This window comes from Castor canadensis, chromosome 13, assembly GCF_047511655.1.
Source record: "Castor canadensis chromosome 13, mCasCan1.hap1v2, whole genome shotgun sequence".
Classification (NCBI taxonomy): Eukaryota; Metazoa; Chordata; class Mammalia; order Rodentia; family Castoridae; genus Castor; species Castor canadensis.
In genome coordinates this window covers 22,233,368-22,248,370 of record NC_133398.1, presented here as the reverse complement: position 1 = coordinate 22,248,370, position 15,003 = coordinate 22,233,368, and the positions used below count along the sequence as shown (strand labels likewise).

General features: G+C 38.6%; 1 protein-coding gene across 1 annotated transcript in view; it reads left to right on the top strand.

Moving 5' to 3' along the window:
- The window catches only part of Hsdl2 (hydroxysteroid dehydrogenase like 2), a 58,926-nt gene that overhangs the window by 42,767 nt on the left and 1,156 nt on the right, over positions 1–15,003 (top strand). The window contains exons 9-10 of the mRNA XM_074051250.1: positions 4,942–5,091; positions 10,533–10,661. Coding sequence (XP_073907351.1) covers positions 4,942–5,091; positions 10,533–10,661 — 279 coding nt within the window. The remainder of the gene's footprint in view (positions 1–4,941; positions 5,092–10,532; positions 10,662–15,003) is intronic.

Sequence of the window (15,003 nt, the reverse complement as noted above, 5' to 3'; positions counted from 1 at the left end):
GTTCAGATCCAGCTTTGATGTTGGCTATATAAAAATTAGCTACTTAGATGCAGAAAGAAATGTGGAGGAAGTGTAAAATAGTGGGTAAAATTGCAGGTCTGGCATCAGTGTCTGGATTGAAATTTCTATGTGCTTCCTACTGTAGTGTAACCATGGGTGAGCTGTTGAGCAGGGAATCCTATCTCACTTTTTAAGTTTTTCATTTGGGCTAAAGGTGTGGCTCAAGTGATAGAACACCTGTTTTGTGAGCGAGAAGTCTTGAGTTCACACCCCAGTCGCACCCCCCCACCAAAAAAATTCATTCATTCTTGAATTGTGTTTATTTAAACAAACTGAAATGCTTTCTTGTTGTATGTGTGTGTGTGTGGGGGTGCTGGGTGAAATTCTTTTTGGAACAAAAATCATAAGTAAAAAGGGGAATTAACTTGTGTATATTTTATTTGGTCACATTTATGAGCCTTTGAAAATTTTTTTTAAAAAGACTTCTAATAGACAATAGTCATTAAGAGCATAAAAATTTAGAATAAATAAGACGGATCTGGATTCAAATCTTGCCCACTTACATTTATGCATGATTTTCGGAGTGGTCAAACTTAGTGTTGGCATCTGTCTTTTCTAGGATTATTTCTGGCAGAAGACACTGACTTGAGTTTCTAGATTTACTGAAAAATTTATTTTAGCTATTCTTAGCTTATTCTTAGTTTTAATGGCAGAATCTTTAGATTTTATCCATAAGTAAGGCATTAGATGGTATAAGTTGGACTTTTGGGGGGTGAAGTGGGGCTGAGGATAGAGCTCAGTGATAGAACATGACTTAGTGTGAGTGAGACTCTGGGTTCAATCCTGGTAATAAAAGAGAAAAAAATAATTAAAAATATCAAATCAGTTTAGTGTCTACATTTTTTAGAGCAGTAAATTTGTTTTATTTTGAATATGGTAAGTGAATTGGGTACTTTTCTTTTTTTATGCTCTTTTCTTTAAATGTTTAAATATCTCACCTGCTAACTCATTTGAGCCTTTTCTGAAGTTATTTCTTTGAAAACTTTTATTTTCTCATTCAGTTACTGATTTTTTAAAATAAAAAAGTCAAAATCATCCATTTGAAGTTTTAAAATTTACTTGAACGATGTTAAGTTTAAGGATATTTATTTTATTCTTTTTATATTTAAAAAATTTAATTTTTCTCCTTTTTTCTTTATTAAGCATGCCAGAAAATTCTCTAATTTATTTTATTTATTTAATTTTTTGGTCCTGGGGTTTGAACTCAGGGCTTTATGCTTGCTAGGTAGATGTTCTACCCCTTGAGCCATACTCTGGGGCCCTGTACCACTGTGGCCTGCCTCTTATTCATAACTTTTTAAGTAACTGAATGTTGAGATATAATCTTTATATAAACAAAAAAATTACCATTTAAAAGTGAATAGTTAATAATTCTTATAGCTATAAAGTTGGACAACCATCTGATTCATTCATTTTTTAATCTTTGCTTTATTTTCTTTCTGCTTTCTTTGAGGGTGTAGATTTTTGTTCTTTTTCTCACTTGTTTGACTATTACTTTATTTCCTATTCCTTTTAAAATAGTAAAAATATTTTTCATCTGTGCATTTAGCTCTTTAATATGGTTTTGGCTACATCTAGAAGACCTTATATACTTTACTCAATTTGATATCACTTAAATCAGTCTCTGTAGAAAAGCTTAGTATAGAAAAACTTAAAGAGAAAATTGTAAGCCATAGATAATACACTATCCAAGTATAAATGCCGTTTTGTATTTGAGTTTATTTTTTCCCAGTCACTTTTTTCCTTTGTAAAAGTAACTTAAAATTCATGCCCACAAATAAATATTTCACTAGATTAGATTACATTATATTTAATTCTTCCTTTTTGCTTATAATTATTTTGTAAATATTTTCCATGTCTTAAAAAACAACTTGTATTTGGGAGGGTGAAGCAGGAAAGTGGTGAGTTCAGCCTGGGCTACCTAGTGAGGTCCCACCTCAAAAAAAAACCAAAACCCTAAATAAATGAAAACCTATTGAAATGGCAACTTAGTATTATATCACATGAATATATTAATCTTACTGATTTGTAATTGTTTCATTTTATAAATATTACTGTGTAAGTTTTTGTTCTTACATGATTTTTTTAGAGTAGATCACAAACAGTGGGTAATCAGGCAAAAGGAAGGCCCTTTTGTAAGGCATCTTGATACATGTTACCCAGTTTCATTCCAGACTTATGCACCTGCTGGCAATATGTGATGATCTCCATCTCTGCACTGCAGTATAGGAATTCAGGGCTGGGGATGTAGCTCAGTGGTAGCATGCTTGCCCACTGTCTGCAAGGCTTTTCATTCCATCCTCAACACCACAATAAGGAAATAAGAAACGAGTGAGTGAATGCAATATATACCTTAATTTATAAATTGGCTTCCAAGTAATACGACCATATAGAAACCTGTCTCATTTAATTACGCTAGAGTACATTTGGAAAATAATTTATTTTCAAGGATGTACTGGGCAAAAGCACTGTGCATTATAAGCATTACAAAGGTTATAAGATATTAGATATTATCACTGGGGATCAAGAGAAGCCTCTCAAATCTTCTAGGAGCTGTTGACAAAATGTGGTATTTTAAAATCGTATGATAGGACTGGGGCAAGGTTCAAGTGGTAGAGTGCTTGTCTAGCAAGCACCAGCCAAAAAAAAAGTTGTAGAATAAATGGTGTGTATGTGTGTGTTCACATATGCAGCCTTATGTAGTTCGTCTATTTAGCCAACCATCTTTTCTTTTTGTGGCAGTACTGGGGCTTGAACTCAGGGCTTCACGCTTGCTAGGCGGGCACTCTACCACTTGAGCCACTCTGCTAGACCACCTTTTCTAAAATAGTCTCCCATCCTATCCCAGTTCTTGCTCTTTTTAAAAATAGTACCACAGTGATCACCCCATATAACTAATACATGCTAATAAAAATGTAAAAAATATTGTACCTGTCTCTTCTTGACTTAGCACATGTACCTGTGAATTATTTATTTTCATGTTGTTGGTCTATACTAGACAGTTTTCTTAGGATATCTTTGTTAAATTTGGTCGTAAGGGAATACTAGGTTCAGAACAAATTAGGAATCATTACCTCCTCTTGCATGTCTTGGAAGAGTTTGCAAAGGATTAGCAGACGTAAAGAATAGACAGTATGTGACTGTATCCACTTACTTAAAGGCAAAAATGAGACAAAATGAATATATGCTGTCAACAAATGGGAGAAGGCACAGAAGGGCTTTGGGGGTATCAGTAATGTCTTTCTTCTTGGCTTAGGTGGGGGTGACACATAGGGTTTTCACTTCATGGTAAGTTATTGAGCTGTACATTTAATCTCTGTTTCTATACAAATGTTATATGTCAGTAAGAAGCAGTGTCATGCCATGCAGGAGGCAGTGAAAGTGGCAATAAAAGAGCCCATTGTCTTTAGTGAATTGAAAAATAATTGTAGAACTGAATAAAAGTTAAAAAAGTCTCTTCTTCATTGGATCTTAAGGATTTCATCTTTAATATCTGCTTGGTGTTTAAGAAGAGAAAGATTTTTTTTGTTTGTCTTTAGAAACATCATAATGGAAGGCAATTGACACTTGATAGACTTTTATGTGACTTTCTTAGTACTATGGAGGTCTTTATGCTGTCAAGTAGACTTTATTTTGTAACCTTTGGAAAGTTGTGTTGGATAAGATGGCAGAGTATAATTTGAGTTAGGAGATAGATGGGGAGTTAATTTTCAGCCTAGAGGATAGATTGTCCTGGAGCTAATTAATGAGTTGTTCTTACTTGTTTCTGTGGGGCAACTACTAACTGTCCCAAGTAAATCCAGGAGGAGAAAAAAGGAACAGAGATGAGTATTAGGGGCCAGTATCATGATGTGGGGACAGAAAGTTCTATGAACTGCTACCTTCTTCCTGGGTAACCAGATGCAGAATTATTAGAACCAGTGGGACAAGTAGATGCAAGTTTGTTTGCTTGTTAGTTAATCTATCTATCTATCTGTCTATCTATTTATCTAATCTATCTGTCTTTCAGGAGTGGGGTTTGAACCCAGAGCCTCATAGTTCTTTCCTTGCTTTTTTTTTTCCTTTCCCCTCTTTTCCTTTCCTTTCCTTTTTCTGTTCTTTCTTCCTTTCCTTTCAGTCCTATTCCTTTTTTCTTTCTTTCCCTGGCGATCAAACCCAGGGCCTTAAGCATGCTGGGCAATGCTGTCTGACTGAGCTACATGCCAGGCCCTGACCTCTCTTCTCATCCACTAGGAGGCACTGGGATGAGTGAGATGGGGAGAAGAAACTGATCCTGCATGGCTCTGACCCTCTGAGCAGGCTGTTCTCTGTGTTCACATGAGCTCTTCTTACCGAGTGTACCTAACCTCTGATGGGAACATGCAAGTCCCATCCATAGGTGAAGAGATTAGGTGAACAAATTTAACTTAGAGGTGAAGTGATTAGGAAGTTCACTCAGCTGTTGGTGCAGGCTATGATTTCCACTTCAGCTCCACTAATTACAAGTTGGTATTTGATCTTCATCTTTCTGACTCCAGGGTCTTTTTCCTCATTAGAACTCAGAGGGGATATAAAGGAATGGTTGATTATCACTCCCAAACAGCAGTAGTTTTGTCTAGGTCTGTTTATTGTAATGAGTGTGTGTAGTGGTGTTGGTTGTTTTTTAACTTCATCTGAAAGTCCGCTTTGACTTGGAGAGTCTAAGCCACCACATCGCAGTCACAACTGACATATTTGCCTGCCATTCCCCCAGCAGATTTGGGCTATTCGTGCCACTTAGTGCATTTAAAGCCATTCGGTCAAATAGCTCTATTTGTAGCAAGTCTGTCTTGTTAATTTATTCTGTGTGTGGCCCTACACTGCCAAGGCTATAAAGCCATTTACATGAATAATATTTTATAGGTCCTGTGCCAGAATTAAAAGAGAAGCCTCAGCCACAACAACCAAAAGCCCGCTCTGGAGCTGTGGAAGAAACATTTAGAATTGTCAAGGATTTTCTCAATGATGGTGTTGTGAAAGCCACACAAGCGATCTATCAGTTTGAACTCTCAGGTAAGGATTATGTTGGATAATGTTCTGGAAGAAATTCAGCCTCCAGTAGGGATCACCTGGATCATTGGCTGGGTCCAGGATCTTGTACGTAGAGCTTCAAGAATAGCAGATAATTATTGAGTGTGTGTGTGTGTGTGTGTGTGTGTGTATGTGTGTGTGTGTGTGTGATATACTAGGGTTTAAACTCAGGGCTTACACCTTGAGCCACTCCACCAGCCCCTTTTTGTGATGGGTTTTTTTCCAGATAGGGTCTCACAAACTGTTTGCCTGGGCTGACTTCGAACCACTGATTTCTGGATTTCTGCCTCCTGAGTAGCTAGGATTACAGGCATGAGGCACCACCGCCCAGCTCTTGATTTGTATTTTTAACTTAAGATCAGCGAGTGCACATGGGTACATGTAAAATATAATTTCATTGCATCTCTTCCATTGTTAAATAACTCCTTGGCATATGTAATGGAGAGGAACTCCCATGTAGACAGGTATATATGCATTGTGACAGGTAGTATAATGCAATCATTTACCAGCCATGGTTACCTTACTATTTTTATCTTTGAGACTACTTGTGCCAGTGTGAATGTAGTCAGTTCTTAAAACCTCTTAATGCTGGGTGCGGTGGTTCACGCTTGTGGTCCTAGCTGAGATGGGGAGGATCGAGGCTTGAGGCCAGCCTGGGCCAGTAGGTCCAAAGACACCATCTCCAAAAGTAACCAAGGCAAAATGGACTGGAAGTGCAGCTCAAGTTAGAGAGTGCCTGCTTTGCAAGTGTAAAATCCTGAGTTCAAACCCCAGTTCAAAAAAAAAAAAAAAAACCCCAAACAAATCACCTGTTAATATTTTTTTCTCCACATAATAAAATTAACACAGTTTAATGGTACTTTTAAGCTCTAAGTAGGCCTGATGTGGTGGTACATGCCTGTAATTCCAGCTAGTCAGGACTCTGAGGCAGGAGAATGGTAAGTTTGAGGTCATCCTGGGTAAAATAAATTAAAATGGAGAATTGTATTGGACATTTTTAGATGGAGACATATTTGGAACAGCAAAAATAAGAATAAAAAAGGAGTTGGGATGTAGCTCAGTTGTAGAGTGCTTACTTTGCAGATACAAGTCCTTGGGTTCAATCCCCACTACCACATACACACAGGACTTTATTCATTCTTTGTTTCCTCTGCTTTATCTTAATCCATCATTTTGTCCTTGGAATCCATAGTCTATTGCTCAGTCATTTTCTTGCCTGTGTCCTAAGCTTGTTGGACCTTATGTCATATCTGTCAAAGGCCTCATCCTGGGTGAGTCAAACCATCTGGCTGCTTACAGTTGCATCAGGCTGGTAAGCCCTGCTGGAGGAAAACAATCGTACCATGTAGTGGATCTGCACCAGTAGCAAGTCACTGTCCCTCTCCAGATGGGGTCTGAGCAACACTTCACAACTGTGTGCATTCAGCTTCTGGCCTCACTTTCCACAGTGACCACTTTAAACCTTCTCAGAAGCCTCCACTCAGAAATTGCACTGGCCTCCTGCCATCAGGCATAACTCATCCATTGTAGGTACTGTCTTTTCCTTCTCCTTTCAGTGGAACAGAGTTCAGCTATGGCTCAGCACATCCCAAGCTTTGTCATCTGTGACTACTGAGTACCTGGGCTCTACCTCAGAGGCACAGTCTGAGCCAGTCGGTCTCAGATGGGGTTCTGAGAGTCTGCATTTCTGACAGGTGGTGACTGCATGGCAGTACATGGATGACACCTCAGCAGCAGAGGTCTAGATCCTGTTTCCTCTGGCTTTTTCTTCAACCTGTTCATCCTGCATCCTCTTCCCCAACAAGAATATTTTGATGTTCTCAACTCCATTTTATATTTAAAACATAACATAGTTGGGTGCTGGTGGCTCATGCCTGAAATCCTAGCTACTTGGGAGGCTGAGATTAGGAGGATTGGGGTTCAAGGCCAGCCAGGGCAAATAGTTTTTGAGACCCCCATCTCCAAAATAACCAGAGCAAAATGGACTGGAAATGTGGCTAAAGTGATAGGCACTGCTTTGCAAAGTGCAAAGCCCTGAGTTCAAATCCCAGTCCCACCAAAAGAACCCAAAGCAAAACAGAATGTAACAATAGTCCGAACCACATCCAACCTGTCTTTTTGTCTCTTTCACAGCCAAACTTACTTTTGGTGGATTTTTTTTCTTTTTTCTTTTTTGGCAGTATTAGGGTTTGAACTCAGGACCTTGTGCTTGCTAGGCAGGTGCTCTACAACTTGAGACACCTCCAGCTAAACTTTTATTAACAACTTACTCTCCTGAACACATACTGCTGTGACTTTTCTTTGCTCATAGAATTTGCTTTCCCCAGGGTCCAGAATGACGTTCACTCCTAACTGAACACTGCAGCATCTGAGGCTGTTAACCACGCCTTCCTTCTGCCAATGTTCCTTTCCTTGGCACCCTTCTTAGCAGCTTCCCTGCTTTCCTTCTCAGCGGGCTCTTTGCATTCTTTCTTGGCACTTTTTACCCCCCTCATTAACCAAATTTTATTTTGCTGTAAATTTTTTTTTATTTTATTGTTTTTTACTTTTACTTACATGTGTATGCATTGTTTGGGCCACCACCCCTCTGCTTCCGGGCAGAACCTATTCCACCCTCTTGTTCTCCAATTTTGTTGAAGAGAAAACATGAGATAATAAGAAAGACATAGCGTTTTGCTAGTTTGAGATAAGGACAGCTATACAGAGAGATTCCTAGCATTGCTTCCATGCACAAGTGTATTACAGTCCTAATTGGTTCATCTCTACCAGACCTCCTCTCTACTTCCTGGTCCCCTTTCCATAGTGGCCTTCACCACTTTAAGATTACTGTATTCACTCCTCTAAAGTGAGCACATCAACCACATTCAGGTTTTAGGTTTCCTTCCCTTTCCTTATTCCTCCCATGCACATTCTCCCCTTAGTGTGTGACCCATGTCCAATAATATTACTGCATTTGTTTTAGGTCTATAATCCACATATGAGAGAGAACATGCGATTTTTGACGTTCTGAACCTGACTAACTTCACTTAAGATGATGTTCTCTAGTTCCAGCCAATTACTTGCAAATGACAAAATTTCATTCTGCTTTGTGTTTGGATAAAATTCCATCGTGTATAAATACCACATTTTCTTAACCCATTCTTCAGTAGTGGGGCATCTTGGCTGTTTCTATAGCTTAGCTGTTGTGAACAATGCTGCAATAAACATGGATGTGCAGGTGCCTTTGTAATATAATAACCTGAGTCACATTCCTTCAAGTATATCTCTAGGAGTGGGATTGCTGGACCATATGGCAGATCTATGTTTAGTTTTTTTCAAGAAGCCTCCATATTGCTTTCTTGCCCTTGACCATGTTTTCTTGTCAATCTCCTTTTCTAGGTGCATAGCCTCTGTCTTTCCCTTCCAAGGTGTTCCTTAGGTCACTAAATTAGCATTCTTTTATTTTTCTCACAAGGTGGAAGTTTTAGCAAGGATTTATTTTAGTAAAACAGGATAAAGTTTAGATAGACAGGGGTGGGGGGTAGGAGAGAAAGGAGAAGAATATTTCCTGTTCCCTATGCAGGAAATGGGAGCAAAGACTCTATCTTAGCACTCTTCACACTGCAGACTTTGTGTAGGAAGTCCTATCCATTCATGTGGCTTCACTGACCACATGAACTAGTGGCTCTGTGAAAATGTACCTCTGTTTCTAGCTTGGCCAGACTTTATTTGATATGTTTACTGGGCTGTCCCTAAGATGCCTCCGTGAGAAAATGTCCAGCATAGCTCACCATTCCCCAGACTGCCCTTAACACACCCACTGAATCTGCTTCTTGTCAGCCAGCCCCTCTCAGTCAAGAAAACACACAGGTCTACCCAACTTCCAAAGCCCCAAGCGAACACATGTTCCTGTGCGCCCTCCCCACCTTCACTTCTGTATACTCATTCACTTAGCTGGCCTTGCGGTTCTGATCTGTCTTCCAGCTCCCAGCCCTAATCCTGGTCCTGGCACACACCCTCAAGCTCAGAATTCTTCCCCCAGTCTCCCCATGCAGTCCTTGCTCCCTATCTGTGTCCTCTAAGACCTACTAAGCTGTAGGTGAGGAGCCTATTTAAAATGCAAATGTCATTCTGTTGTTTTCCTTCCATAGGGAGCCCATAGCACCAAGCTGGGAACCCTTCACCTGCTCACAGGCCTGCCTCAGGACCTAATCCGATGAGCTGTCCTCTCCCTTTCCACCTTGCAGTCCCTCTGCACTATTTTCAGTTCCATACTAGTGCTGCATGCACTATGTATATATATATATAGTACTAGGGTTTGAACACAGGGTCTAAGCTGCTGTACCACTTGAGCCACACCTCAAACCTGTTTTGCTTTTAGTTACTTTTCATATAGGGCTTTTGTCAGGGTGAGATGACAGGTGCATTCCACTGTGCCTGGTTTATTTGTTGAAATGGGGTCTTGTTAACTTTGCCTGGGCTAGCTTCAAACTGTGATGGTACCAGTCTCTACCTCACAAGGAGCTGGGATTACAAATGTGAGCACTTGGCCCGCTGCATGCAGTCTTGATAATGTTAGTTTTGTTTTTATTTTGCATATCCTGTTCCCATTGCCTGAAATATTTTTCCTCTTCCCTGTCCATCTAATTGATTCTTACTTATCTTTCAAAGCTCAGTTTCATCCAAGCTTGCCTAGACCTGTTTTTTAACTAAAAACATGTTTTTCTTCTGTGGTGCTACAGATTGAACCCAGAGCCTCATGCATGCTCGGCAAGTGTTCTACCGCTAAGCTACAACCCCGGTGTAGCTTTTCTTTTCTTTCTTTCTGTGTTTCTCATTTTGCTTCTTGAAACACATCTTGCTATGGCTGGCCTGAAACTCATGATCCTCCTGCCTCCTCCATCTCTCCAGTGCTGGGATTATAGGTATGTGCCACCCCACCTGGCTAGTTTAATTTTTTTTTTATTGTGGCAAAATATGCATAACAGTTGCCGTTTTGACTGTTTCTAAGAGTACAGTTCAGTAGTAGTAAGTACGTTCACATTGCAACCGTCACCACTGTCTTATCTCTAGAATGAATTTGCATCCCAAACTCAAGTCCTGTACCCATTGAACAATAACTGCCTATCTCTCCTGCCCGCAGTCCTTAGGAATCTCTGTTCTAATGTCTGTCTGTATGAATTTCACCACTGTAGTTATTCTGGTCCTTTATCAGTGGGCTCCTACATCGCCTTCCATTCCCAGTCCCTGTGAGGAGACCAAGTCGTTCTTATTTAGTGAAGGGTCTTCAGAGCCTAGCACAGTACCTGGAATATAAGAAGTGCTTAGTAAATATTTGCTGAGTTTGATTGATAGAAGCCTAAGGCTTTTAACCCGGGAAGCAGCATGTTGGAAGATTATTCTAGTTGTAGAAATTAAGATTATTTCCATATATTTGTCTCTAGGTAAAGATGGAGGCACGTGGTTTCTTGATCTGAAAAACAAGAATGGGAATGTTGGACAAGGAAAGCCCTCTGATCGGGCAGATGTGGTGCTGAGTATGACTACTGATGATTTTGTCAAAATGTTTTCAGGTGAGTTTGCAATTTTATTAGTTTACCTGTTGTTCATGGAATATTTATTTATTTATTTATTTTTGCAGTACTGGGGCTATGTGCATGCTAGGCAAGTCCTCTACCACTTGAGCTATACCCCCAAGCCTTTTGTTTATATTTTGTTTTTGAGACAGTCTTGCTGCTAACTTTGCCTGGGTTAACCTTAAACTTACCATCTTCCTGCCTCCAGAGCAGCTAGCATTACAGGCAAGCACCACCACATCTGGACAGTTGAGGAAAATTTAAAAAAATGTTCTGATGTTTTACTTTATCCCTGCATAAATCATCAGGACTTGTAACTGTTCCCAACAGTGGAAGGCTGTTTTTAGCCTTGTCTTTTTTGCCATTTCTTCTTCTTCTAACAAACAGAAAATAGGTGTTTTTTTTTTTTTTTTTTTCCCGTGATCAAGCAGCTAACTTATAATATTGGGAGCAGAGAGGTAATTCAGAAAGATTCTGAGATGGGCCTCCTTCTGCTCGCTGGACCAAGATATTATATTTCCTACAACACAATGGGAGGTGCAAAACTTGCAGCAGCCCACTGACTGAGAGTAAGGTCATGCTGCAGCTTTGCCAGCCGTGGTACTAGGAATAGACACCAGCCTCTGCTGTGGCCCAGTGACCTGCTTTTTGTGGGATGATTTTCTAGTCTGCCACTCTCCCACAGTGCCAGGAAAGTTTGGTTTTTTTTTTTGGGCTTAAACTCAGTGCCTATACCCTGAGCCACTCCACCAGCCCTTTTTGTGTTAAGTATTTTCGAGATAGGATCTTAGGAACTATTTGTCCAGGCTGGCTTCCAACTGCGATCTTCTTGATCTCTGCCTCCTGAGTAGCTAGGATTACAGGTGTGAGGCACCAGCACCTGACTTGCCAGGAAAATCTTAAGGGTAACTCGCTTTACTTTTGCTCTTAGAGTATGATGCTGACTGGTAAGTTAATGACACAAAGACTTAAAAAGTTAGCAGCATTTTACACTAATGTTCTAGTGTAAAATTATCAATGAATTATCAATGTCATTCAAGCCAGTTAGTCAGAAGTAACCAATGCAAACAGAGTGCTTGCAGAGTGGCTCAAGTGGTAGAGCACCTGTCTAGCAAGTGTAAGGTTCTGAGTTCAAACCCAAGGACTGCCAAAAAAAAAAAAAGAGAGAGAAAAGAATGCAAATTATTCAAGAATACTTTATCTGAGGAGGGATACATATGTGTGTGTGTGTATGTTTATATATATATTTGTGTATATGGTACATTGTGCTTAAAAGCTATTTTTTGGATAGTTATTTTTCAATAGCGTTGCTGAGGTATAATTTATTTACTAGAAAATCCACCATTGTAAGTGTATGTGATTTTTAACACACGTATAGAGGTGGCCAACCATCACTGCAATCCAGTTTTGGAATATTTCCATCACACCAAACAGTTCTCTTTGCATCTATCCCCATTTCCACTTCAAACACCATTGCCTCTGTGTCTAGACATTTTGTATAAATGGAATCAGAAAATCTCTAGTCTCTCTATTGGTACTGGGGTTTGAACTCAAGGCCTCATGCTTGCTATGCAGGCGTTCTTACTGCTTGAGCCACACTACCACCCCTGAGATTGTTTTTTTGTTATTGAGTGGTAAGATGCTTTATATAAAGAATTTATTTTTATATTTATATAACTCTAAATAAGTATAAATACAGATTTACATTATACACAAACATGTTTGTATATAAATATGTTGGACATATTTATATGTATAAATATATGTTGTACATATATATAAAATATTTATATTTTGAATGCTTGTTCTTTATCAGATATATAATTTGCAGTTTTTCCTCCAGGTCTGTGGCTTGTCTTTTCATTTCTTTTCCCTTTTTTTTTTTTCCAGTCCTGGGGTTTGAATTCAGATCCTTGTGCTTAATGGCAAGCACTGTACCACTTGAGCCACGCCTCCCGCCCTTCTTTTCATTTTCTTAATAGTATATTTTGAGAATTTTTTTAAATTTAATTTTATTAGCATCAATTAATTGTACAAAGGGATTTCATTATAATATTTACAACATGCATATAATGTATTTTGATCAAATTCAGCCCATCTGTATTACTCTTTCTAAACCCCCTCCCTGCCGAGGTCTAAATATCATTATTCTTGTTGTAGCTGATGCTTTTCCCTCTAAGTATTTCATTCTTTTTTTTATTCTGTTGTGAATGGAATTATAGTCTTAATTTTGTTTTTAATTACCTTCTCCTTATATACATACGTGTAATTAATTTTGTGAACTAACTAGAGAAGCCATTTAGAGCTTGAATTTTTTGTTGGAAGATTTTAATTACTAATTTAATATCTTGCTACATGTCAATAGTTTTGATTTTTTAATGACTTGGTCAAGTTATATTTGATGTATCCATACATTTCACCCATTTAAAAGTATAATTCAGCCAGCCATGGTGGTACATGTCTGTGATCCCAGAATTTGGGAAACTAAGGCAGGAAGGTGGTAAGTTTGAGGTTAGCCTGAGGTTACATAGTGAGACCCTATCTCAGATAGGTAGATAGATGGGTGGGTAGGTAGGTAGATAGGTAGATAGATACATAGATAGATAGATAGATAGGTAGATAGATAGATACGAAGATAGGTAGGTAGGTAGGAAGGTAGGTAGATAGATAGAATAATTCAGTGGTGTGTAGATTTGTCATCACACTTGCTCTTACAACATTTTCATCACTTCAGAAAGAAACCTCATACCATTAGTCAGGAGCCCCACATCCTCCTGTATTCCCACCTCCAGCTCCAACAACAGCTAGTCAGTCACCTTTCCGTCTCTGTAGTTTTCCCTATTCCTAACTTCGTATGAACAAGGGAATGTAATGTGATCTTTTATGACTGGCCTCTTTAGCTTTGCATAATATTTTCAAGTTTCATTCTTATGGTGGCATATATTAGTAATTCATTCTCTTTTTTAAAAAAAATGAGGGCCAATTCACAAATCATGCAATTAACCATTATGAAATGTATAATTCCATCATTCACAATGCTACCACCTCTTCTGTCAAGTGTCATCACCCCAGAAGAGTATTTTGTTCTATTTCAATAATTCTTATCCTGCCTCCCACTGGCAATCACTAATCTACTGATTTTTTGCTCTACTGATTTACATATTCTGGATATTTCCTATAGAAATCATATGATATATGATCTTTCCATCTGACTTCTTTCACTTGGTATAATATATCCAGGTTCATCTTAAGCTGTAGCATATATCAATGGTTCATTTCTTGTAATGGCTGAATAAAATTCTATCTTAAGAATATATCACAATTTGTATATATCTACCTGCAGGTGGATAGTTTGTTTCTCCTGCTTTTATTCGTACAAACATTCGTATGCAAATTTCTGTGTGGACATAAGTATTCACTTTTCTTAGGTATCTTTCTAGAAATGGGATTGCTAGGCCATATGGTAATTCTGTGTTCAAGTTTTTAAAGAATTGCCAAAATGTTTTCTATCATGGCTGTCCTATTTACATTCCACAAACAAGGGTTTCTGTTTCTTCTATATCCCTCCTCTTAATATTTTTCATGATTTTTATGATTTTTTTTCATTTTATATGATTTTTCTCATTTATTATTATTGCCATCCTCTTGAATGTGAAGTGGTATCTTCCAGTTTTGATTTGCATTCCATAATGGCTTTAGCCATATCAAGCATTTGTTTCATGTGCTTATTGGTGATGTGTATAACTTTCTTGAAGAAATGTTTATTCAGCCTTTTCCTCATTTTTAAATTGGTCTTTTTGTTAATGAGTTAAGAATTCTTTATATATTTCCAGATATATAATTTCAAATGCTTTCTCCCATGTTTTGTGGATTGTATTTACACATTCCTTTTTTTTAAATTTTATTTTTATTACTGTTTTGTTATTCATATGTGCATACAATGCTTGGGTCATTTCTCCCCCCTGCCCCCACCCCCTCCCTTACCACCCACCCCACCCCCCACTCTCTTCCCCCCACCCCCTCGATACCCGGCAGAAACTACTTTGCCCTTATTTCTAATTTTGTTGAAGAGAGAGTATAAGCAATAATAGGAAGGAGCAAGGGTTTTTGCTGGTTGAGATAAGATACAGGATTACAGGTGTGAGACATCAGCACCCAGCTCAGTGTCTTCCTTTATCTTTTTTTTTTTTAGTACTGGGTATTGAACTCAGAGCCCTGCCTTTGCTAGGGAAGGACTCTGCCACTTGAGCCATGGTCCTAGTCCTTGATCCCTTGAATTTAAACTTGAAATGGTTAAAAGTTTAATGAGCTATGACAGATTGGAAAATTAACTGAAGTA